This window comes from Lolium perenne, chromosome 2 (assembly GCF_019359855.2).
Source record: "Lolium perenne isolate Kyuss_39 chromosome 2, Kyuss_2.0, whole genome shotgun sequence".
Taxonomy (NCBI): domain Eukaryota; kingdom Viridiplantae; phylum Streptophyta; class Magnoliopsida; order Poales; family Poaceae; genus Lolium; species Lolium perenne.
In genome coordinates this window covers 212,970,143-212,995,436 of record NC_067245.2, presented here as the reverse complement: position 1 = coordinate 212,995,436, position 25,294 = coordinate 212,970,143, and the positions used below count along the sequence as shown (strand labels likewise).

Below are 25,294 nucleotides of genomic sequence, written 5' to 3'. Positions count from 1 at the left end.
GTCAACGGTAGTAATAAAGCATATGCATCATGTAAATTATATCTTATAAGTTGCAAGCCTCATGCATAGTGTACTAATAGTGCCCGCACCTTGTCCTAATTAGCTTGGACTACCGGATCATCACAATGCACTGTTTTTACCAAGTGTCACAAAGGGGTACCTCTATGCCGCCCGTACAAAGGTCTAAGGAGAAAGCTCGCATTGGATTTCTCGCTATTGATTATTCTTCAACTTAGACATCCATACCGGACAACATAGACAACAGATAATGGACTCCTCTTTTATGCATAAGCATGTAACAACAATTAATAATTTTCTCATTTGAGATTGAGGATATATGTCCAAAACTGAAACTTCCACCATGGATCATGGCTTTAGTTAGCGGCCCAATGTTCTTCTCTAACATATGCATGCTTAACCATAAGGTGGTAGATCGCTCTTACTTCAGACAAGACGAACATGCATAGCAACTCACATGAAATTCAACAATGAATAGTTGATGGCGTCCCCAGTGAACATGGTTATCGCACAACAAGCAACTTAATAAGAGATAAAGTGCATAATTACATATTCAATACCACAATAGTTTTTAAGCTATTTGTCCCATGAGCTATATATTGCAAAGGTGAATGATGGAATTTTAAAGGTAGCACTCAAGCAATTTACTTTGGAATGGCGGAGAAATACCATGTAGTAGGTAGGTATGGTGGACACAAATGGCATAGTGGTTGGCTCAAGTATTTTGGATGCATGAGAAGTATTCCCTCTCGATACAAGGTTTAGGCTAGCAAGGTTTATTTGAAACAAACACAAGGATGAACCGGTGCAGCAAAACTCACATAAAAGACATATTGAAAACATTATAAGACTCTACACCGTCTTCCTTGTTGTTCAAACTCAATACTAGAAATTATCTAGACCTTAGAGAAACCAAATATGCAAACCAAATTTTAGCATGCTCTATGTATTTCTTCATTAATAGGTGCAAAGCATATGATGCAAGAGCTTAAACATGAGCACAACAATTGCCAAGTATCACATTACCCAAGACATTTATAGCAATTACTACATGTATCATTTTCCAATTCCAACCATATAACAATTTAACGAAGAACTTCGCCATGAATATTATGAGCTAAGAACACATGTGTTCATACGAACCAGCGGAGCGTGTCTCTCTCCCACACAAGCATTTATTCAAACAAAAACAAAAACAAGAAACATACAGACGCTCCAAGTAAAGTGCATAAGATGTGATGGAATAAAAATATAGTTTCAGGGGAGGAACCTGATAATGTTGTCGATGAAGAAGGGGATGCCTTGGGCATCCCCAAGCTTAGACGCTTGAGTCTTCTTGATGTATGCAGGGGTGAACCACCGGGTGCATCCCCAAGCTTAGAGCTTTCACTCTCCTTGATCATGTTGCATCATACTCCTCTCTTGATCCTTGAAAACTTCCTCCACACCAAACTCGAAACAACTCATTAGAGGGTTAGTGCACAATATAAATTGACATATTCAGAGGTGACACAATCATTCTTAACACTTCTGGACATTGCATAATGCTACTGGACATTAATGGATCAAAGAAATTCATCCAACATAGCGAAAGAGGCAATGCGAAATAAAAGGCAGAATCTGTCAAAACAGAACAGTTCGTATTGACGAATTTTAAAATGGCACCAGACTTGCTCAAATGAAAATGCTCAAATTGAATGAAAGTTGCGTACATATCTGAGGATCATGCACGTAAATTGGCTTAATTTTCTGAGCTACCTACAGGGAGGTAGACCCAGATTCGTGACAGCAAAGAAATCTGGGACTGCGCAGTAATCCAAATCTAGTACTTACTTTACTATCAAAGACTTTACTTGGCACAACAAAACACAAAACTAAGATAAGGAGAGGTTGCTACAGTAGTAAACAACTTCCAAGACACAAATATAAAACAAAGTACTGTAGCAAAATAACACATGGGTTATCTCCCAAGAAGTTCTTTCTTTATAGCCATTAAGATGGGCTCAGCAGTTTTAATGATGCACTCATAAGAAATAGTATTTGAAGCAAAAGAGAGCATCAAGAGGCAAATTCAAAACACGTTTAAGTCTAACATGCTTCCTATGCAAAGGAATCTTGTAAATAAACAAGTTCATGAAGAGCAAAGTAACAAGCATAGGAAGATAAAACAAGTGTAGCTTCAAAAATTTCAGCACATAGAGAGGTGTTTTAGTAACATGAAAATTTCTACAACCATATTTTCCTCTCTCATAATAACTTTCAGTAGTAACATTAGCAAACTCAACAATATAACTACCACATAAAGCATTCTTATCATGAGTCTCATGCATAAAATTATTACTCTCCACATAGGCATAATCAATTTTATTAGTTGTAGTGGGAGCAAATTCAACAAAGTAGCTATCATTATTATTCTCATCAAGTGTAGGGGGCATAGTATAATCACAACAAAATTTACTCTCCATAGTAGGTGGCACCAAAAGACTACTATCATTATAATCATCATAAATAGGAGGCAAAGTATCATCAAAGAAAATTTTCTCCTCAATGCTTGGTGGACTAAAAAGATCATGCTCATCAAAACCAGCTTCCCCAAGCTTAGAATTTTCCATATCATTAGCAACAATGGTGTTCAAAGTATTCATGCTAACATGTTCCATGGGTTTTTTAATTTTCGCATTAAACCATTCATGTCTTGACTCAGGAAATAGTACAAAGAGCTCACAGATGTTTTCCATTATGCCTAACTAGTGTAAACAAGAAACAAAAAGATGCAATTGCAGGATCTAAAGGAAATAGCTTCGAGCACAAACACAATGGCGCCAGAAAAGTACTTTACCTGGAACCGAAGTATGAGTGCCTTTTACCTTTCCTCCCCGGCAACGGCGCCAGAAAAGTGCTTGATGTCTACGTTCCCCCTCCTTTCCTGTAGACAGTGTTGGGCCTCCAAGAGCAGAGGTTTGTAGAACAGCAGCAAGTTTTCCCTTAAGTGGATACCCAAGGTTTATCGAACTCGGGAGGAAGAGGTCAAAGATATCCCTCTCATGCAACCCTGCAACCACAAAGCAAGAAGTCTCTTGTGTCCCCAACACACCTAATAGGTGCACTAGTTCGGCGAAGAGATAGTGAAATACAGGTGGTATGAATAAGTATGAGCAGTAGCAACGGTGCCAGAAAATAGCTTGCTGGCGTGTAGTTGATGGTGGTAGTATTGCAGCAGTAGTAACACAGTAAAACAGTAAACAAGCAGTAGTAACTCAGCAGTATTTAGGAACAAGGCCTAGGGATTATACTTTCACTAGTGGACACTCTCAACATTGATCACATAACAGAATAGATAAATGCATACTCTACACTCTTGTTGGATGATGAACGCATTGCGTAGGATTACACGAACCCTCAATGCCGGAGTTAACAAGCTCCACAATTTGTTCATATTTAAGTAACCTTATAGTGTAAGATAGATCAACATAACCAGATAGATCACATCAATACCATCATAATGATAATTAACTCCACAATCTACAAGAGATCATGATCATAGCCTACGACAAGAACCACACGGTGCACACACTAGTCACCTTTACACACGTGCAGGAGGAATAGAACTACTTTAATAACATCACTAGAGTAGCACATAGATGAATTGTGATACAAAACTCATATGAATCTCAATCATGTAAAGCAGCTCATGAGATCATTGTATTGAAGTACATGGAGAGAGATTAACCACATAGCTACCGGTACAGCCCCGAGCCTCGATGGAGAACTACTCCCTCCTCATGGGAGCAGCAGCGGTGATGAAGATGGCGGTGGAGATGGCAGCGGTGTCGATGGAGAAGCCTTCCGGGGGCACTTCCCCGCTCCGGCAGCGTGCCGGAACAGAGACTCTGTCCCCGGATCTTGGCCTCGCGATGGCGGCGGCTCTGGAAGGTTTCTGTGGTTTTCGTCGAACGCATCAGGGTTTCTGATCCAGGGGCTTTATATAGGCGAAGAGGCGGCGCAGGAGGGCTGACAGGGGGGCCAAACTATAGGGCGGCGCGGCCCCCCCTCTGGCCGCGCCAGCCTGTAGTTTGGTGGGCCTGTGGCCCCCCTCTGACCTCTCTGGTGTGTTCTGGATGCTTCCGGGGATTCTAAGATCTTTGGCGTTGATTTCGTCCGATTCCGAGAATATTTCGTTACTAGGATTTCTGAAACCAAAAACAGCAGAAAACAGGAACTGGCACTTCGGCATCTTGTTAATAGGTTAGTTCCAGAAAATGCACGAATATGACATAAAGTGTGCATAAAACATGTAGATAACATCAATAATGTGGCATGGAACATAAGAAATTATCGATACGTCGGAGACGTATCAGTTACTTGATAATATTAATTGTACTACTAATGAAAATGAGATTGGAGAGTTCTTGACTTTATCTATGAGTCCCATATCTCTTGAGATTGATCAATCATCATGTTATATTATTGATAAAAGTGGATTTGAAAGTTTTGATCCTACTCTTTTTGAGCTTGATAAAAATTATGTGTTTATGGATCATGAAAAGTATGCTTATTGTGATAGTTATATTGTTGAGTTTGTTCATGAAGCTACTGAAAATTATTATGAGAGAGGAAAATATGGTTGTAGAAATTTGCATGGTACTAAAACACCTCTCTATATGCTTAAAATTTTGAAGTTACACTTGTTTTATCTTCTTATGCTTGTCACTTTGTTCTTCATGAATTTATTTGTGTACAAGATTCCTATGCATAGGAAGTGGGTTAGACTTAAAAGTGTTTTGAATTTGCTTTTTTGATGCTCTCTTTTGCTTCAACTCTTATTTCTTGCGAGTGCATCATTAAAATTGCTGAGCCCATCTTAATGGCTATAAAGAAAGCACTTCTTGGGAGATAACCCATGTGTTTATTTTGCTACTGTTTTGTTGTGTTTTGGAAGTTGTTACTACTGTAGAAACCTCTCCTTATCTTTATTTTATTGCAATGTTGTGCCAAGTGAAGCCTCTAATCGAAGGTTGATACTAGATTTGGATTTCTGCGCAGAAACAGATTTCTATCTGTCACGAATCTGGGTAGGATTCTCTGTAGGTAACTCAGAAAAATCTGCCAATTTACGTGCGTGTTCCTCAGATATGTACGCAACTTTCATTAGTTTTGAGTTTTCTGATTTGAGCAACGGAAGTACCTCTTTAAAATTCGTCTTTACTGGCTGTTCTGTTTTGGCAGATTCTGTCTCTGTTTTTTGCATTGTCTCTTGTGGACTTTAAGCAAGGCTTTCTAGACGTGGAGAGCTGTAGCTAATTTTTTATTGAGTTCTTGCAATGTGTCACTACAGGATTAAAAGTGGATTCAAGTTTTTTTTTGAGTACTAACCCCTCTAATGAAGTTTATGAGAAGTTTGATGTGAAGGAAGTTTTCAAGGGTCAAGAGAGGAGGATGATATATGATCAAGAAGAGTGAAAAGTCTAAGCTTGGGGATGCCCCCGTGGTTCATCCCTGCATATTTCAAGAAGACTCAAGCGTCTAAGCTTGGGGATGCCCAAGGCATCCCCTTCTTCATCAACTTATCAGGTTTCTTCTATTGAAACTATATTTTTATTTGGTCACATCATATGTGCTTTACTTGGAGCGTCTGTGTGTTTATTTTCGTTTTGTTTGTGTTTGAATAAATTTGGATCCTAGCAATCCTTGTTTGGGAGAGAGACACGCTCCGCTTTTTCATATGAACACTTGTTCTTCGTTTTACTTTTAATGTTCAATGATAAAAGTTGGAAGCTACAGCACTTATTGTTATTTGGTTGGAAACAGAAAATGCCTCATAATGTCTTGGATAATTTGACACTTGGCAATTGTTTTGAGCTCTCAAGTAGATCATGATTAAGTTTTTTTCATGTAGTTTAAACCTATTAGTGGAGAACTACTGTAGAGCTTGTTAAAATTGGTTTGCATGATTGGTCTCTCTTAAGGTCTAGATATTTTCTGGTAAAAGTGTTTGAGCAACAAGGGAGACAGTGTAGAGTATTATAATGCTTGCAATATGTTTTTATGTAAGTTTTCCTGTACCGTTTCATACTTGTGTTTGCTTCAAATAACCTTGCTAGCCCAAAGCCTTGTACTGAGAGGGAATGCTTCTCGTGCATCCAAAACCTTAAGCCAAAACCTATGCCATGTGTGTCCACCATACCTACCTACTATGTGGTATTTCCTGCCATTCCAAGTAAATACTTCGTGTGCTACCTTTAAACAATTCAAAATGCTTCTCAATTTGTGTCAATGTTTTATAGCTCATGAGGAAGTATGTGGTGTTTATCTTTCAATCTTGTTGGGTAACTTTCACCAATGGACTAGTGGCTTCATCCGCTTATCCAATAATTTTGCAAAAAGAGCTGGCAATGGGATTCCCAGTCCGAAATTAATTAACCTAAATAGACACTCCTCCATGGTATGTGATTGTTGGACGGCACCCGAGGATTCGGTTAGCCATGGCTTGAGAAAGCAAAGGTGGGGAGGAGTGTCATCATAATAAAACTAAAATAAAAAGGCACTCCTTCATGGTATGAGATTATTGGCAGGCACTCGAGGATTCGGTTAGCCATGGTTTGTGAAAGAAAGGTTGGAAGGAGTGCCACCCAAAAATAAAAATAATTCATGGGAGCCGCTCTTTGAAGGTTTATCTGGCAAGGGGGTTAGAGTGCCCACTACCATTCGTTGACAATAACAAACACCTCTCAAAATTTTACTTTTATGCTCTCTATATGATTTCAAAACTTGAAAAGCTCTAGCACATGATTTTATCCCTGCTTCCCTCTGCGAAGGGCCATTCTTTTACTTTATGTTGAGTCAGTTTACCTACTTCCTTCCATCTTAGAAGCAAACACTTGTGTTAACTGTGCATTGATTCTTACATACTTGCTTATTTGCATTCATCATATTACTTTATGTTGACAATGTCCATGAGATATGCATGTTGAAAGTTGAAAGCAACCGCTGAAACTTATATCTTCCTTTGTGTTGCTTCGATGCCTTTACTTTGAATTTATTGCTTTATGAGTTAACTCTTATGCAAGGCTTTTGATGCTTGTCTTGAAAGTACTCTTCATGAAAAGTTTTGCTATATGTTATCTATTTGTTAGCAACTATAGATCATTGCCTTGAGTCACTTCATTCATCTCATATGCTTTGTAATAGTATGATCAAGGTTATGTAAGTAGCATGTCACTACAGAAATTATTCTTTTTATCGTTTACCTACTCGAGGACGAGTAGGAACTAAGCTTGGGGATGCTGATACGTCTCCAACGTATCCATAATTTCTGACGTTCCATGCTTGTTTTTATGACAATACTTACATGTTTTGCTTGCACTTTATGATGATTTCATGCATTTTCCGGAACTAACCTATTAACAAGTTGCCACAGTGCCAGTTCCTGTTTTCTGCTGTTTTTGGTTCCAGAAAGGCTGTTCGGGCAATATTCTCGGAATTCAACGAAACGAAGACCAAACATCATAATTCACCGAGACGGACCAGGACACCGAAGGGGAGTCAGAGGGGAGGCCTGGGGCCACCACACCATAGGGCCGCGCGGGCCAGCCCCTGGCCGCGCCGGCCTATGGGGAGGGCACCCTGTTGCCCCTCCTGCGCCGCCTCTTCGCCTATATAAGCCCTTTCGACCTAAAAACTCGATACGGATTGACGAAACTCCAGAAAGACTCCAGGGGCGCCGCCGCCATCGCGAAACTCCAATTCGGGGGACAGAAGTCTCTGTTCCGGCACCCTGCCGGGACGGGGAAGTGCCCCCGGAAGCCATCTCCATCGACGCCACCGCCTCCATCATGCTCCGTGAGTAGTTCCCCCATGGACTACGGGTTCTAGCAGTAGCTAGTTGGTACTCTCTATCTCATGTACTTCAATACAATGATCTCATGAGCTGCCTTACATGATTGAGATCCATCTGATGTAATCGGTGTTGTGTTTGTTGGGATCCGATGGATGATACATTATGATTAGTCTATCTATAAAGTTTGTGAAGTTATTGTTGCTGCAATCTTGTTATGCTTAATGCTTGTCACTAGGGCCCGAGTGGCATGATCTTAGATTTAAGCTCTATACTTATTGCTTAGATTGTATCTACAAGTTGTATGCACATGTCTATGTCCGGAACCAAAGGCCCCAAAGTGACAGGAATTGGGACAACTGGAGGGGAAGGCGTAGGTATGAGGATCACATGTTTTCACGGAGTGTTAATGCTTTGCTCCGGTACTCTATTCAAAGGAGTACCTTAATATCCAGTAGATTCCCTTGAGGCCCGGCTGCCACCGGCTGGTAGGACAAAAGATGTTGTACAAGTTTCTCATTGCGAGCACGTATGACTATATATGGAAAACATGCCTACATGATTAATAATCTGGATGTTCTGTCTTAATGCTTTGAATCCTATCAATTTCCCAACTGTAATTTCTTCACCCAACACTTGTCACTTGTTATTGGAGAGTTACCACTAGTGTAGATCACTGGGAACCCCGGTCCATCTCTCATCATCATATACTCGTTCTATATGTCATTGGAAGTAGTATCAACTATTTTCTGGTGCCATTGCCTCTGTGTTACTATTACTGCTGTGTTACTATTACTATTGCTCTCATATTACTGCTGCTTTCACATCACCCCTGTTACTAGTGCTTTTCCAGGTGCAGCTGAATTGACAACTCAGTTGTTAAGGCTTATAAGTATTCTTTACCTCCCCTTGCGTCGAATCAATAAATTGGGTTTTACTACCCACGAAGACTACTGCGATCCCCTATACTTGTGGGTTATCAGCGGGCGTCACGGATGAAGACGTGATGCAGAGAGCTATGCGGCGCAAGGCGGAGCTGAACCTCGACACGGCAGGTACTAAACATACAGCCAAGTCGTTTACCTCTTTTTCGGATACTCGGATTTCATCTAATTTATGTAGAGTAGGGGTCTCGTTGGGTAGTCGGTCTGATGAGATTGTAGCTTCGGCTAATGTGTTGAGACAAACGGAGCTTGACCGTTTAACGGTTGCTTCAAATGGATCCACTGAGCCTGCCACTTCTATTGTAGACGATGATGAAGATGATGACATCCTAGATGGTCATCTTCTCTCGGCTATAGTTGGGAGTGTTACAGAGGTCAATTTAGAACACTCAGAGCTCAGTTCAGTTTATGATCTAGATGCTTCTGCTCGTGGTTCTCGATCGTCCGCTGGTAAGAAGTCTCGTAGATATGGCAAAAATACTAAATCTAAAATAGTTTCTCGATGAATGGCATGTTTCGGAATAGCAGAGGTCTTGGTGACTTGGCTAAACATTCTCACATTGCCGATGGTTGTAGAGATTATGATTTAGATTTTATTACTATATCTGAGATGGGTAGGCGAAAATTCTCACAGAGTTTCCTCGACCGTTTATCAGGCGGGATTAACTTTCAGTGGTATTCTCGCCCGCCTCGTGGCAGATCTGGGGGTATTTTACTGGGCGTCCGTATAGACACCATGACCGTTTTAGCTAGTTCTGATGGCGAGTATCATATTAAACTCGATATTCAGAACAAAGCAGATGGTTTCATCTGGAGTCTGGTCGCTGTGTATGGTGCTGCCCAAGACGCCTTTAAGGCTGACTTTTTACGTGAGTTGGTAAATCTTGCAAAAGATAATCCGCACCCGATTTTAATCGGAGGGGATTTTAATTTGCTGAGATTCCCTCATGAGAAAAGCAAAGGCATTTTCGATGGACATTGGCCATTCTTGTTTAATGCTGTCATTGATAGCTTAGACTTAAGAGAGGTTTTCATGTCCGATCGACAGTTTACTTGGGCCAACAGTTTACCTGAACCCACATACGAGAAACTAGATCGCGTGTTGATGGATACCGAATGGGAACACAAATATCCTATGGTGTCCGTCCGTGCACTAGAACGTATTGAAAAACTGTCTGACCATGCTCCTATCCTGTTAACCACTGGGAATCCTCGATCTGTTTGTAAGCGGCCGTTCAAATTTGAACTTGGCTGGTTACATCGTGAGGGTTTTCATGAGATGGTTAAGACGGTTTGGGAAAGACCAGTTCGGGGTAGCTCGCCAATATTGAGATGGAATAATAAGATGCGTGCTATGCGCAAACATCTCTCTGGTTGGGATGCTCATATGGCTGGTATTCTGAAAAAAGAGAAGGCTCGCTTGTCTAAAGAGATTGATGATCTTGAGGCCGTAGCGGAAGTGAGACCGCTGTCCACGCAAGAGATTGATCTTAAGAATCAATCCAATGCATAAATGGCGAGTCTTCTTCGTGAAGAGGAACTCAAATGGTATCAAAGATCCAAAGCCCAATTCATTTTGGAAGGTGATTCGAATACGCGATATTTTCATGGATTAGCCAATGGCAGACATCGGAAAAAGCGTATTCATTCTCTTATCCAAGATGAAGGGGTGATTGAAGGCCACGAGCAACTCAAATCTTACATTACTAATTATTTTAAAGACCTGTTCGGTCCTCCGGAGGAAAGCTCTTTTTCTCTTAACGAGGACTTAACGGATGACATACCCCAAGTTTCTATGGAAGAAAATGGCCTACTAACCGCACCTTATTCTGAGGATGAGGTTCAGAAGGCGATTTTCCAGATGGAATGTAATAAAGCACCCTGGTCCAGATGGTTTTACAGCGGAGTTTTATCGAACTTTTTGGGATACTATTAAATCGGACCTTCTAGATTTGTTCAGTGATCTCCACACAGGACAACTAGAATTATTTCGTCTAAATTTTGGTGAAGTAATTTTGTTACCGAAGGTTAATGAGGCAGAAAGGATTCAACAATATAGACCTATCTGCCTATTAAACGTCAGTTTCAAGATTTTCACGAAAGTGGCCACCATTAGACTTAATACGGTTGCGGATCATGTCGTTCAACCATCACATACCGCTTTTATGCAAGGAAGGAATATCCTTGATGGAGTGGCAGTGTTGCACGAGACGGTACATGAGATGCATTCTAAGAAATTAAATGGGGTTATTTTAAAATTAGATTTCGAAAAGGACGTATGACAAGGTCAAGTGGTCTTTTCTGCAGCAGACACTTAGGATGAAAGGTTTTTCTCCAGAGTGGCGCGCTCTAATTTACGAAATTTGTGTATGGAGGTAGTGTGGCTATCCGGGTTAATGATGACACCGGCCACTATTTCCAAACACGAAAAGGGTTACGCCAAGGGGATCCGTTATCACCGATGTTGTTTAACATTGTAGCGGATATGTTGGCGATACTCATAGAGCGGGCTAAGTCTGATGGCCAGATTGAAGGTGTGATCCCACATTTGGTTGATGGGGGTTTATCTATCCTTCAATATGCCGACGATACAATTCTTTTTATGGATCATGATCTCGAAAAAGCTCGCAATCTCAAATTAATTTTGGCGGCTTTTGAGCAGTTGTCGGGATTGAAAATCAATTTCCATAAAAGTGAATTGTTCTGTTTCGGTGATGCCCAAAACGATATGACTCTATATACAGAGTTGTTTGGTTGTGGGCAAGGCCAATTTCCTATTCGCTATTTGGGTATTCCGATTCATTATCGGAGACTTACAATTGCTGAATGGAAAATTGTGGAAGAAAGATTACAAAAACGCCTTAGTAGTTGGAAGGGTAAATTGCTGTCCCTCGGAGGGAGATTGGTTCTCATTAATTCAGTACTGACAAATATGGTACTGTATATGTTATCATTCTTCCTGCTGCCAAAAGGAATTCTGCATAAACTCGATTATTATCGATCCAGATTCTTTTGGCAAGGGGACAGCGAGAAAAAGAAATATCGACTGGTTAAATGGAGTGTAGTCTGTAGTCCCAAAGATCAAGGCGAACTGGGAGTTCATGACCTAGAGGTCAAGAACTCAGCTTTGCTAGGTAAATGGCTTTTTAAGCTTCTTACTGAGGATGAGATTTGGCAAACTATTCTTCGTAGAAAGTATATTGGCTCGAAGGCGCTATCCCAAGTGGTTTGGAAACCTGGGGATTCCCACTTCTGGGCTGGTCTCATGGCGACAAAGAATGTTTTCTTTCGCCATGGTACTTTCTCTATTAAGAATGGAGAACATATACGCTTCTGGGAAGATGTTTGGTTAGACAATGCTTCCTTGAGAGAGCAGTATCCTGCCTTGTATAGTATTGTTCGTCGCAAAGGTGATACCATTGCCACAGTAATGGCTACCTCACCTCCGAATGTGACGTTCAGACGGGTTTTACTTGGACAAAGGCTTTTGGCATGGAATGCTTTAATTCAACGGTTGGGAGATATTCAATTATCAACTGAACCGGATGAATTTAGATGGAATCTTCATGTAGATGACACTTTCTCAGTCAAATCTTTATACAATGCGATTCTTCATTCTGATATACCGGTTGATAATAATAAGAAAATCTAGAAGATGAAAATACCATTAAAAATAAAAAATTTCGGATGGTATCTTCGTCGCGGAGTTATTCTTACCAAAGATAATCTTGTCAAGCGGAATTGGCATGGAAGTGCTAGGTGTGTTTTTTGTCATCAAGACGAAACTATTAAACACCTTTTTTTCCAGTGCCATTTTGCGAGATCTATTTGGTCAGTCATCCAAGTCGCATCTACCCTGTATCCCCCGACTAGTGTAGCCAATGTCTTTGGCAACTGGCTCCACGGTATCGATTCAAGGTTTAAGTTGCTTCTTAGGGTGTGGGCGCTAGCAGTTATCTGGGCACTCTGGCTAAGTAGAAATGACAAGATTTTTAACGATAAAAATTGTTCTTTGTTGCAGGTCATCTACAGATGTACAAATATTCTCCGTTTGTGGTTACCTCTTCAGCGGATGGAGAACCGATACCTATTTACGGAGGTCTGTACACGGTTGGAGGCTACGGCGAGGGATACTTTTTCCCTACATGGGTGACAGCATAGTCTACGGATTGCAGCACCACCCACACCATAGGCGTTTTATGATTCATCGTTCCGATATGTATTTCGCCTAGTTTTTATATTTTTGGTTCCAGACTTTTTGAACGGCTGTGTGCATCCTGGTTATGCAGAGGCTGGATGTAATTGCTTTCCTAAAAGTAATAAAGCATCCTTTATCAAAAAAGCTACAAGTTAGCTATAGCTGACATAGCAACTTACTTATAGCCAAACAGCCGACTCTGCTATTGGAATTACTCTTAGATGAAATAGCTGTCGTTATCACCACCAGGGCCACGATCACAGTCGTCCAGGAAGATGGTGAATGGAATACTTTATTAGCATGAAAACAAGCAGACACGATGCCAGAAGCAGCGTGTTTGACAGTTCTGTGCTAAGCCGAATTGCCCTCATACCACCACTGTCCATTGCCGCGACGAACTGGCAGGGCATATATACACTTATTAATGCAATCGGTATCTCGGTGCCAATGATCCTGACAGCCAAACATGATCTCCTGGTCTCCAAATCCTACCATATCTCACTGCCGATACGGCCCCGATCGGTTTGTGTAAGACTAATCCAGGAGATTTAAGCGGGGCGCGTCGATCATTCCAACATCCCCTGAGAAAAGGTCGCGCGCGGAGGCAGAACATGCGCTGTGATCGTGGCCATCTCGCGGCCATGAATCACAGAACATCAGGCGATCACACGGAGTAGCCGAAAAGTGGTCGCTTGTCCAGCTCCAACCATGAATCCATTGGCTTGTCCAGCTCCACCGCCCCCCATGTGCATGCACCGGCTGCCGCGCGGTGGCCGCCGACGTGTAGGCCGGAACGCGCACCACTTGCAAGCAGCAGCGACACTGGGAGAGAACTAAACAACGCATGCGTGCCCATGATTTGCTTCAATTCGGCCGTAAAGGTCACCACATGGGCACGTAATCTATGTCCCATCACGGCTAACGTACGTACACCCACGATCATGGACACTAGTACTCTAGCTAGCACAGAATCAAGGGAGAGCTTCAGACCCGTCCAAGTTCACGGTGGACGAAAAGTTTGGCCAGCACCCATATTTCCGTCGATCTTGCGCTTACGCGTCAGTCAACACGCTCGAAAATCGCTGCTACCACCTTTCACCGACCCATTTTCAGAAAAGATCAACGCATTGAATTTGCCAGACCCGCTATCAATACCGCCACGATACCAAACAAAGCCATCACCATGCAGGAGTCCATCAAGCCGCGTCCATCACCGAGACTCCTATGCATACAAACTGCTCCGCCTGAGAGCCCCTCCAGCCAGCATCAACTCACAAAAAAAATGCCCTCAAGAGGGAGGATAACGCTGCACCGCCATCGATCGCTCGATTTGGAAGATCCGGATCTAGGATTTCACCCGGAGTTGCCCGGATAAGGAGACGATAAACAACCGCAACAAAGAAGCTCCTAGATGATGCCTCCATGGAAAAAATAAGATGATGCCTCCATGGAGGGATATGACGCTAAGATCGCCACCATCGACTGATCTAGGGATCTAGGGTTTCATCCAAATTTAAACAAATCTAATATACATCATTTTATGGACGAAAGTACTTTCATAGCACTTTTCACTTCATCATATCTAGTACCAAGTAATATTCACTCATGACTCCTATGTTGTCCCTGGGTTCCTCTGTCCACATATATTTGGCGATGACAATTCGTCGTGTAAGCCAAGAGAAGAACCACTTACCTTGTCCAAAAATATATAAGGCGAAGCATTCTCTTCTTGTGAATCCACTCGACCAAATATATATTTTCGATTTTAAAGAGAGTATTTTTTACATTGACGATATGCAGAGGGGAGCATTGTGTATGCAGAGAGTATATTCATTCAAAATCCCTATCCTTTGTCTCAGAGAGAGAGACGAGCATGTTGTGTGCATACCGTATACCGTACATCGCGCGGCAAGTGACCCAAGTGGACATATTTCCGTAGAGCATGCGGCCCGCGCGCGGGCGATACGATAGGATTAGCGCGGCCTAGGCGTGGAGCCGTGGACTAAGGGCATCTCCAACCGCGCGATCCAAACGGACGTGCTGGGCCGTCCGTTTTGGGCCATTTGGGTCGCCGCCCGGACACGCGGACAGCGCCCCGCGTCCGCGTGTCCGTTTGGGTCGCGCGCTGCGTCCAACGCGCGGACGCATCGCATAAACCGGAGAAAAACGAAAACCAAAAAAAAATCGAATTTAAACGAAATTATATTAAACATATGCCCTATTTTGGGCAAATTTAGTACATAGCCCTATTTTGGGCAAATAAAACTAACAAAAGAAGCCCCTATATGGGCTTTTCAATTTAAACTAATTTAAAAACCCTCTATTAGGGTTTGGTCGGCGGCGCGGTGGCCGCCGGTGCGCCGCCTAGCCCCTGTGGGCGTCGTCGGCGACGTCGTCGTCGTGGACGACGTCCCCGGCGGCGAGGCGCTGTTGTGGCTCGACCGCGCCGGGGATCGCGGCCACGGAGACCACAGGGCCTCCTCCCACGGCGAGTGGGGGTCCGGAGCCACCCGCGCCGCCTCCTCCCGGAGGCGCTGCCGCCTCTCTGCCCGGCGGCGGCGCACAGCCTCTGGCGCCGCCTCCTCCGGCCGGCGGCACTGTCCTCCCGGCGGCGCCGCTCGTCGGCGCGGCGCCCTGGCCTCCTCCCGCCGCGCCGCCTCCTCCTCCTCCCGTCGCGCCCGGCGGGCCCGGGCGTAGAGCTCCCGACCCTCCGCCTCCTCGACCTCCCCGCCGGGCCGCGTCCTCCATCTCGGAGGTGCGAATGGCCGCATGGAGGTGCGGCCATTTCGCCTCCTCCTCCGCCGCCGAGATGATCGGGCGGCGCGGAGGTCCGGGTCCTCCTCCGAGGACTCCGCTTGGGCTCGATGAGGAGAGGCGGCGGTTGCGGCAATGCCGCACCGCCGCGGGCGGCCTCTCCGATGTGGAGGCCGCCGCGGTTCCTCCGGCCCGCAGCCGCCGGCGGCGGACGCCGATCGCTGCGGCCTCGTCGTCATTGGCTCCGGGAGCGAACCGTCGCCGGGGCCATGGCGGCGGTTTTGCTCGGGGAGTGGAGTGGGGACCGGAGTGGAGGGTCGGATCCCTCCGGTCCCCATTTATTAGACTCCCTGGTCACCGACAGGTGGGCCCAAGGGAGACGAGGCGACCAGCGCGCGGACGCGAGCGGACGGCGCGTGCCATCCGCGGCCACGCAAACCTAGCCCAGATTTGGGCCGGGTTTGCGTCGTTCTGGACGCCGCGGCCGTCCGCTTTTGCGGTGCGTCCCCGCGTTGGGCCGGGTTTTTGTCCGTTTCGACCCATCCGGACGCGCGGGCGCGGGATGGGTCGCGCGGTTGGAGATGCCCTAACCACTGCATCACACGGCTCCTTGTGATAAACATAAACAAAACAACCACCTCGCACCAGAAAACTTTTGGGAGTTATTGCAAGGGGATCCATGTCAAACCTACGAATCTGCGCTGGGGTTTTGTCTGAGCCAAGCTAAACCCAGCATTGGACGGGTCGAGCTGAGAGCCACATGATTAGGAGCTTATCTAAGTGCTATCCGTGCTGTTTGGAGGGCATCCTTTGACTCCACAGTGCAGAAAAAGCTTCGCGATCGCGTCTGCTCGCTGCCACCAGTAGAATATTTTGTCTAGTGCTGTTTTGTTGTCGTGTTCAGTCGCTACCCTACAATTAAGTGCCTATATTAAGGGCACACTGCTGCTTCTTCATCTAATCATCTGTGTCCAAACACAAACTGCTTACCCTACCTGAACCTGAACCCATCCTGATATCTGCAGCTGCATCGCTTCTGTTCTTGCGACTCCTGAAGAATCCAATCAGCCAGCTGCTCTGCTCAGGTGCGTACTCGTTCTCCCCTGAACAGCTTGGTTTCATGGTCATGCGCATTGCAGGTTTAGCTCCTTGTTTACTCTAATCTGTCAGCCTGTGTGATGTCTGCATCCTTGTGCGTTCTGAAAACTCCTTCAGACCCTGCTCTGTGGTGTCTTTTCAGAGCTGCTCGGTTTCTGTCTGACTCCCTCTCGGTCGATTTTCTCAGAGCTAGCTGCCTGCCGTGCATAGCATAACTAGTATCTGCCTTGCTTTTTTTATCTTTTCTTTGAGCGTGCATTCTGACGCCCCGACTAGAGACCACCCACGACTTCAATTCTGTGGCCACAGCTTGGCAACATTTCCTTGTCAAGACTCGACAGCCAGAAAATATTCATATATTCTTCTCTGGAGAAGTCATGCATCTCCTGCTTTTGCTTAGTTATTATCATCGACTTTTCAAGTTCTAGTCGAAAAATAAATATAACTCCACATATTTGGTCTTGGACGAATACCTGAAATAGTACAGCCATATGGCAAGCTGTAGCAGGAGCAGAAGAAATCGGAGGAAGGTGTGTCCAGCACAGAGTCACAACTTGTGAACCATAATATATTATGCAAGCTGCTGTCTTTGCCAGATTAGATCCCCTAATGCGTGTGCTGGAACATTTTTCTTTGCTACAAACCATTTTTCTGTAGCCACGAACTGCATTGTGTTAACCTGACCCGGTCCAAGCACTACACATCCACATCATATCTGGAAGGGCACCACCGGCCAGCCATTCTCCCAGCCAACCTTTTGTTTTCAGGAAAATTTCCCCGTGAACTAGCAGTACATGTTTGTACTGTACTTCAACATGTGAGGTTGGTAGGAAGAGAGCAGTCCAGAAAAGAGGATCCATCTTGTTCTGCGATCACAACAAGGTCTAAAAGTCGAACCATCCTTCCTTGTTCCGTTAAAAAGACGTATGGTGGAGTGGTGGGTTATCTGAAGAAAAGCCTCCAATTGGATCGATGGGGAGAAGAGATAGGTCGATGGATGCTAATATAATCCAGGCCACTAGCTCTTATTAGCGCCATTCACCCCAAGTCATGTCACATGGATCACTGTCCCACTTCCACTTTATCCGTTGTGGTATTGTGCTTGTTGTGAATTAATAACTTTAGCCACGATAGTAAACACATGGCTTGTGTAGATAGATGCATGCGGAAGAATCGGGATGTGTTCCAAGGGTGATAACGACGAGTGTAGCGTTTGTGAGCTCCAGTTCCATATATGTAAATACTTCTTTTGAAAGAAAAAAAATTAGAAACGGCATTTCGAAGTATCAAAAAATCTAGAAAAATATTCCGTATATATTAAAGATTGTTTTCTCCCTCCATTACATAATTCTAGTCATTGTTCTAGTTTAAATTAGAATTAAAAACCAACCCAAGAATTATAGAACGGAGGGAGTATGTTATAAGTGTGTGTGAAATGTCAATACGGATAATTTATACTTTGGGTTACATAAATAATAAATTATAGATCCAAGTTTAATTAATGATAAAATTTCTAGACTCTCAAAATTTATTAGCTCTTGCCATGCTTGTCTAGAGAAGAGTATTTCACATCGATAATTTACACACTTCTAATATACATACTTTTACACATCTAGATTTTTTTTAGTTTTTTCTACAACTTTAAATACCCTCTCTTACTTTTGCTAAAAAAATTGTTTCTCTGGTAACAACTTGGTAGTAAGCCTCATCTCTTTGTGTAACTTAGTGAGCACAAAAGACATATAAGAATGCAGTAATTGCTAGGGCTTATAGATTTATTTTGAACACTAGTAAAGACGACACGTAAGATATTACACTGCACGGAGTCATGGCTCCGGTGGACGGTGCTGGCATGCGTGTCATGCTCTTGCGAGGGGCGGGGAAAGGGAGAGCGTGTGTATGATGAGGGCACTTTATAAGCAGCCGTGCGGGTGGGTGTGGTCGCACCGGTGCGCGCATTAACTCCAACGGCGCTTTATAGGAAGCGGTGTGAGTGGGCGTGGTCGCCCCGTTGTGTTAGTGGCGAGGCACAACGTCGCCACGTGGGCAAGGTGCGGTGGTCGCTTTTGTGCCCACCCGTGGAACCATCGCCGCCGTTAAAGAAACTTACTGGATCTCTCTCGACAAATTAAAGAACGTTGACCGCCGATGAGTCGCTGCCAAGGGTGGCCAGCTTGTCAGCTCCGATGTGTCGGGACTCCAGACTACCACAACTGCCCCTTGAGTTTGGACTGCCGTGAAAGTGTCGGACAAATAACTGAACCGGGCCTTCTCTCCCAAGTAGTGAGCGTACTGGTGGGCGCCGATGGAGATGCTAAGTCTCGGTCTGCTTGCATAACAGAGTATTCATGGACGAAAAATGCAGTTGTAGATGCAATAATTAACATCAGTTATTTTGTTTGTCTTTATACACATTTTGATTTGAATTTCTTTTCGTAGTCCTCAACTAGAAAATTGAATACTAGCTTGCAGTAAGGACGACACGCAAGACATTTCACTTTACAGAGTCATCAACCAAACAAGCCAAACGTTCCATGTCAGCACACCTACCAGGGCCTTGCCTTGACCGCAAGTTTGAAGAGAAGCCGAGGGACCCCAGAAAAGAACCGCACATCAACGTAGAAACCTTTTGCAAAACTCGTTTGGAATGTTGCAATTCCACCGGTAATTCCGTTGGTATTCACGGAGGGAGCGGCAAATTAGTAAAACTGGCAGGGACGACCCGGCCCGGAGAATGCGACTGACGCCGATTTAAGACCGCGTCGCGATGAGCTCGATTAGAAAGAAGCGAAGGGAGGAAAGAACAAGGACGCCTAGGAAACCAAGACCGCAAGGTACAAAGCCAGCCAGCGGGCGGAAGAGTCCCAAGAACACCCCCAATCCCAAGCTCCTCCTACCCAACCCAACCTCATTCCCCCTGTCCCCCCTCGAACCCTCCGCCGAGCTCGGGATCCCTGTCGGCAGCGGCCGGAGCTCGACCGCTAGTCCGGGGCGGCGGCGGTGGAGGAGAAGAAGAATCCGTGGTGGACAACCGATCCTTGTCGCCGGCCCCGTCCGTCCTCGAGCGGAGAAGGTCCGATTCGAGCGCCCCTACTTTATCTTTCCGTTGCCGGTCGATCCGTGCCTCCTCGGTGGGGGAATGGCACAGTGATTTGCCATTTCTGCTCTTCCTCCCCTCTCTGGTCGGTGCGTTCCTGTTTTAATGGAACAGTTCGTGGCCCGCGCGACATGCTTCGTTTCTTTCGGGGTCTATTTCGCTTCGTTTTCCTCCGAATTTTGGATTCTAGCCCTGTTTTTTTGCTCGCTCCGAGCGAGATTCAGTCCTGAATTTAACCTGTAGGAACGGAAATTTGCCGCGGTCGCTTGATCAAAGCACCACCCAATGCTAGTTTAGGAAAAAAAGGCGAATTTATTTTTGCTGTCATTTTTTTCGTTCAGAAACGGATGAGCGCTGCTCTTTTTCGCATAGTACCACCGTTTGGCGATCAGATTGTTCCCTTTGAATGGGCGCCGACTCGAGATCGCAACCAGACGAACCGTTTTCATTCACATCGCATTTACACCTATCCAGATTTCAGCACTTGAATACCGCCTGTACTGGTAACGCATGGAATCCGCGGAAGTAAAATCCCCCCCGATACCAGATCATTTTCGAGAAAAATTGCGAGGAAGAGTACAAAATTAGTTATATTTAGAACAACAAAAAATTCTTCACTACAAATCTCTGCGAAATCTCTTGTTTCTGACCAGGTACAGTAGATCGCTCCCCCCTCTTTCACCCTTTGATGATGATGGGCAGCATAAAGACGCGGCCTTTAATGGCCAACCACGCGCCTACGCCCCAGCCTTTTGGCCGGCCGTCGGCGCTAGAACACAAGCTAGCAGTTAATAGGATAGCCGGCGTTCGGCGGCATCGCACGTCGCTGGGCTGGGCCCGAGCTTTTCTCCGGCCCTCATCGCACGCGGCAGCCACAGTACACGCTACGGTGCCGTCCCCCTGCTATGCGAGCGCTGTTGAAACGAAAGTACTAGTGCTGCTACCCAATCTTTTACTTTTGTCCATGCCTAGCCTTTCTGCGCTGCTGCCTCGGGATCTGCGCGGCTGCGCGCCATGCTGCCTTGTTGCCTCCGCCGCCCGTCCGTGCGGGTTTGGTCGCCTGCTTCCTCTTCTGCTGCTGCCGCTGCCGGCGGGGCGCCCAAGGTGGGCAAGTTAAGTACGGTTTGGCGGCGCTGTGTTGGCGAGTTGTTGCCTTGTTGGTGAGCAGGATGCAGGGTGTCATGCCTTGGGGGCTCAGGCAAGTTCAGGGGCCTCTTCATTTTTAGTTGGAGGTGGGAGAGAGAGAGAGCGACAGGGAGAGCTCTGGGCGGCTTGTGCTTGTGTCCTCTTCTTTCTTTCCTAAGGCTTGTGGACCTGGTAAGCCGTTTCTTTCTTGACGGAAATACCAGTTGACTCACTCCAATGGTCCTTGCTGATTGTTCAGTTCGTTTGTCTTGAGTTCGTCTACAAGCCTTTTGTGCTTGCTGCTGTTTCTCCGGTTTGTCATCTGTTTTCCTTTTTTGCTGCACAATTTATTTATTAATTAATTACTGTTGTACTGTCGCTAGTTTCATGGAGCAATCAAACAAACTATCTCGTGGTTTACTCATTTCCCTGGCTACCTGCAAGAAGAGTTTAAGTGTAATAATGTGTGATTTTGGTTGCGAATAGAACTGATAAGGTTGGTCAATAATCGAGATGGATAGTCACTTGCCATATCGGGCACGCATTCCTTTCTCTTGCGTTCAATTCATTTCGCTGCACTCCTTCATGTTTTTCTCGTGTTCTCGGCTTTGTGCTGTAGTCCCTATATCATGAGGCTGATGTTTGTGTTGTCAATTGCAGATGACACTTTGACAAGTACTCAGCCTTCACGGGGTTTCGGAAGACGTTTCCACCGATTATTTTTCTCGGTCTAGAAGCAATATGCCAAGATCCGACTCGGATAGGGATGATATTTTCTTTGATGCATTTGAGGATATTAGATCAGTCAGGGAGCCTTCATCCTCGGACGATTGTAGCACGAGTGGTAAAGGATTAACACCAAGGGCGCTAGAGTATGAGGTTTGGGCAAGTGAGCCCATGAGTGTTCAAGAAAGGCGACAGAGATTCCTGCAGGGGATGGGATTTGATGACCTTGGTGCTGCTAAAGTGGATCTTTCTCAATGCCAAGAAGAAATAACAACCATCGACTCTCCTGCTAACTCGCAGGAGAGAACTAGCAGCAACATCTCTTCTCTAGATTCATCTATTCCTGAGAGTGAATCGTCATTTGATGCTGCCTGTTGCATAAGGGATCTGGATAGTGGAAAGAGATATGTAGTTCAGAATGGCGGGCATGATGGACTGACTAGCTTTCTGAAGGAGGTTGCGACCGATAAGGTGCTATCTCTTCTGGAGTTTGAAAGCCTGGTTGGTGTTTCTCGATCTGTTCAGAAGCTATTACGAAGGGCATATTCTCACAGCCCTGCAAGAGAGACCAAGGGGGCTGTTGGCAGTAAGAAAATGGATATCAGAAGCGTGTGCAAAAACTTCATGAAGAAGAGGAGTTTTGGCGGAATATGCAAGTCTGATGTCCATGTAAAAAGCTCCACAACAAGTGTGCCATCCAGAACAAAAGTTCAGCACCGAAAGAAGAAAAATGCTGAATTCTCTGCTGTCTATATGGGTCAGGAAATCCGAGCCCACGATGGTTTAATTAGAGTGATGAAATTCAGTCCGTCTGGCTGGTATTTAGCTACTGGTGGTGAGGACTGTGTTGTTAGGGTATGGAAGATTACAGAAGTGGATGCATACTCTAAAATGTATGGTGGAGAGAACCACCCTCATGAGTATGTAGAGAAAATTAAAATTCTTAAACCGAAGCAAGTAGATGGACAGAGCCATACACTTGCAGTAGTGCCCAATAAGGGCTTCCATATTACCGAGAGCCCGTTACATGAATTTCATGGCCATACAGGTGATGTCCTGGATATGACATGGTCAAAATCAGATGTAAGTTTCTCTCTTGATTTTCTAAAGCTGCCATAGTTCTCATGCTCATCATCAATCTATTCACCTGAATTGTCATGAGTATCTATTAACATGTTTCATGTATCTTGAACATAACTAGATTCCTTTTTTGTTGTTTGTTTCATTTTCTTACCTTCATTGAATTTGTTTCCATGTAGTGTTTGTTGACTTCATCAAAAGACAAGACAGTCCGCTTGTGGAAAGTTGGCTCTGATGCCTGTCTTGGAGTATTCAGACACAAAGACTATGGTAAGCTGACATATCGTCGAAGAACTATTATGTATGCTTTGGTGCCCGAATGCCTTGCCCATTGATGATTTCTTACTTTATTCTAGAAGTCTTATTGTTGTAGTTGCAAAAAAGTACTTATGATATTGTGCAGACTTTGAGCCATTACATTTTCAATATTTTCCTGGACAAGAGCTTGACTTTCCTTTGAAACTGTTTGAACAGTGACTTGCGTTCAATTCAGTCCCACTGACGAGAGATACTTCATCAGTGGCTCAATAGATGGTAAAGTTCGCATTTGGGATGTTTTAGACAAGCGGGTAGTTAACTGGGCTGATACGCGGAATATCATCACTGCTGTTAGTTACCAATCAGATGGAAAGGTTTGTATCTGATCATAATGCTATTGCACATTATTTTGCATAATTGGATGTTAAATTCATGATTTTGTAAATCAGGGTTTTGTGGTTGGCACGACTGGAGGAGTATGTCGCTTCTACGACCAATCAGGTACTTGAAGATCATCACTTACCATCCATGTGGTTTCTATCACTTCGAAGGTCTCTAAATCTCTGTTCTGTATGAGTACTCTCTTTAACTTAGCATCTTGTTTCTGTAGGTGAAGACATTCAACTAGACAAAGAATTATTTATGCAAGGGAAGAAAAAGTCTGCCTCCAGTCGGATAAAAAGTCTGCAGGTACGATTTCTGTGTTAATAGTTTCTTGATTCTCTACTAGTACTTTAAGAAGCAGTTGTGATGCAAATAAGCTAATTTGTTCTTGCTACTTCGCAGTTATGCACAAGTGATTCCCCTAGATTTCTAGTTACATCAACAGATTCTAAGATCCGAGTTGCTGATGGTTCTGATATCGTCCAAAAGTTTAAAGGTATATTTTTTGTGCAGCAGTTTCCATCCTTCATTTGGTTATAAAGTTACCATTTTTTCATCTTCTTGCATTACATGTTAGTAATCATAAAATCACCATTTTCTACTTTGTGATGCAGGTCCTTGGAAGTCAAAGTCTCTGTCATCTCCATCCCTAACATCGGATGGCAGATATCTTATATCTACCGGGAAGGATTCCAATGTGTACATATGGAATTTCGAATCAAGCAGCAAGTTACAAAAAAGCGAAGCCAAGTCGGTCCGTTCTTGTGAAATGTTCTTCTCCAAGGACGTGACAACTGCGGTACCTTGGCCAGGAGTGCGTCAAGACAGGCACGTCAAGCCTTCCTGCTTGACGGATAAATCTCTTAGCGCGCCCACTTTGCGCCCTCAAGGAGAAAGCCGTTCCCCTGGTGCAAGGTTCCTCACCGACGGCATGAGGGGGTCTGTGACATGGCCTGAAGAGAAGCTGTCCTCTGCGAAGACCGTGAATGCTCCCCGGCTAGCTGACTGTCTCTCCGCGATATCGGCTGCTTGGAACATGGTGATCGTGACGGCGAGCCACGGTGGAGTGATCCGGTCGTTCCACAACTACGGCTTGCCTGTGACGCTGTGAACTGCGGTCTTGCTGAGACTGCGTATTGAAGGAAGAAGCGAAGAAGTGTAAGTTTGGATATTATTAGATCTACTAACGAGTGACGACCTTGAGATTTTTGTCAATAGTGTTAGGAGTGTGGTGGAAGAAGGGTTTGGTATAGTAGCACCATGAAAAAGTGGAGACTGTGTTGCGGTGGGGTCTTGAACTTCTGAAAAGGAGATTAATCATTGCTGATGATTTGTCTATAGGTTCTCAATTTCATTTCTTCGAGATGGCCTTGGTTGTTTTTTTGTATGCCAATAGTCGTATTCCCTGTTTATGATTCATCCTTGATTCCAAAAAGACCAGACCATCCAGGTCCTTGTGTTTTGGCTGCTGCATTTTAGTCAGTCAAGATAGTGAGGGCAACTCACATCAGATGCTTCTGGTCATGATCAGGAGTTATTTCGCTGCACTCTCGCAACACGCAATTCTCCTGTGGTGGCTATTGCGCGTTTGGTGCAGAAAGCGCCACTAGAATGGGCGGTCAGTTTTCCTGTCAAAGAAAAGAAGAATGAGCGCTGAGTTGGTGGCGGGAAATGCTCCAGCTCAACGCAGGGGGAGAGCCGCACGTTTGGAACTTGGTGGCGTCACTCGCACCCGTCACTAGCTGGTTCCGCCCCATTCTACAGTTGCAAAAGCTTGC

The 25,294-nt window shown here is 44.7% G+C and overlaps 1 protein-coding gene across 3 annotated transcripts; it reads left to right on the top strand.

Moving 5' to 3' along the window:
- The first annotated feature begins 19,647 nt into the window (after positions 1-19,647).
- On the top strand, positions 19,648-24,879 carry LOC127334783 (uncharacterized). 3 transcript variants are annotated; one of them, XM_051361319.1, is made up of 8 exons: positions 19,648-19,680; positions 21,729-22,877; positions 23,054-23,144; positions 23,349-23,506; positions 23,582-23,633; positions 23,743-23,822; positions 23,919-24,012; positions 24,131-24,879. In XM_051361319.1, the coding sequence occupies exons 2-8, from the start codon at positions 21,810-21,812 to the stop codon at positions 24,625-24,627; spliced, it is 2,040 nt and encodes a 679-aa protein (XP_051217279.1). In that variant the 5' UTR covers positions 19,648-19,680; positions 21,729-21,809; the 3' UTR covers positions 24,628-24,879. The 3 variants fall into 3 exon arrangements, with proteins under 3 accessions (XP_051217279.1, XP_051217277.1, XP_051217278.1); XM_051361317.2 differs by lacking the exon at positions 19,648-19,680 and adding an exon at positions 19,687-19,919; XM_051361318.2 differs by lacking the exon at positions 19,648-19,680 and adding an exon at positions 20,556-21,260.
- The last annotated feature ends 415 nt before the right edge of the window (positions 24,880-25,294 follow it).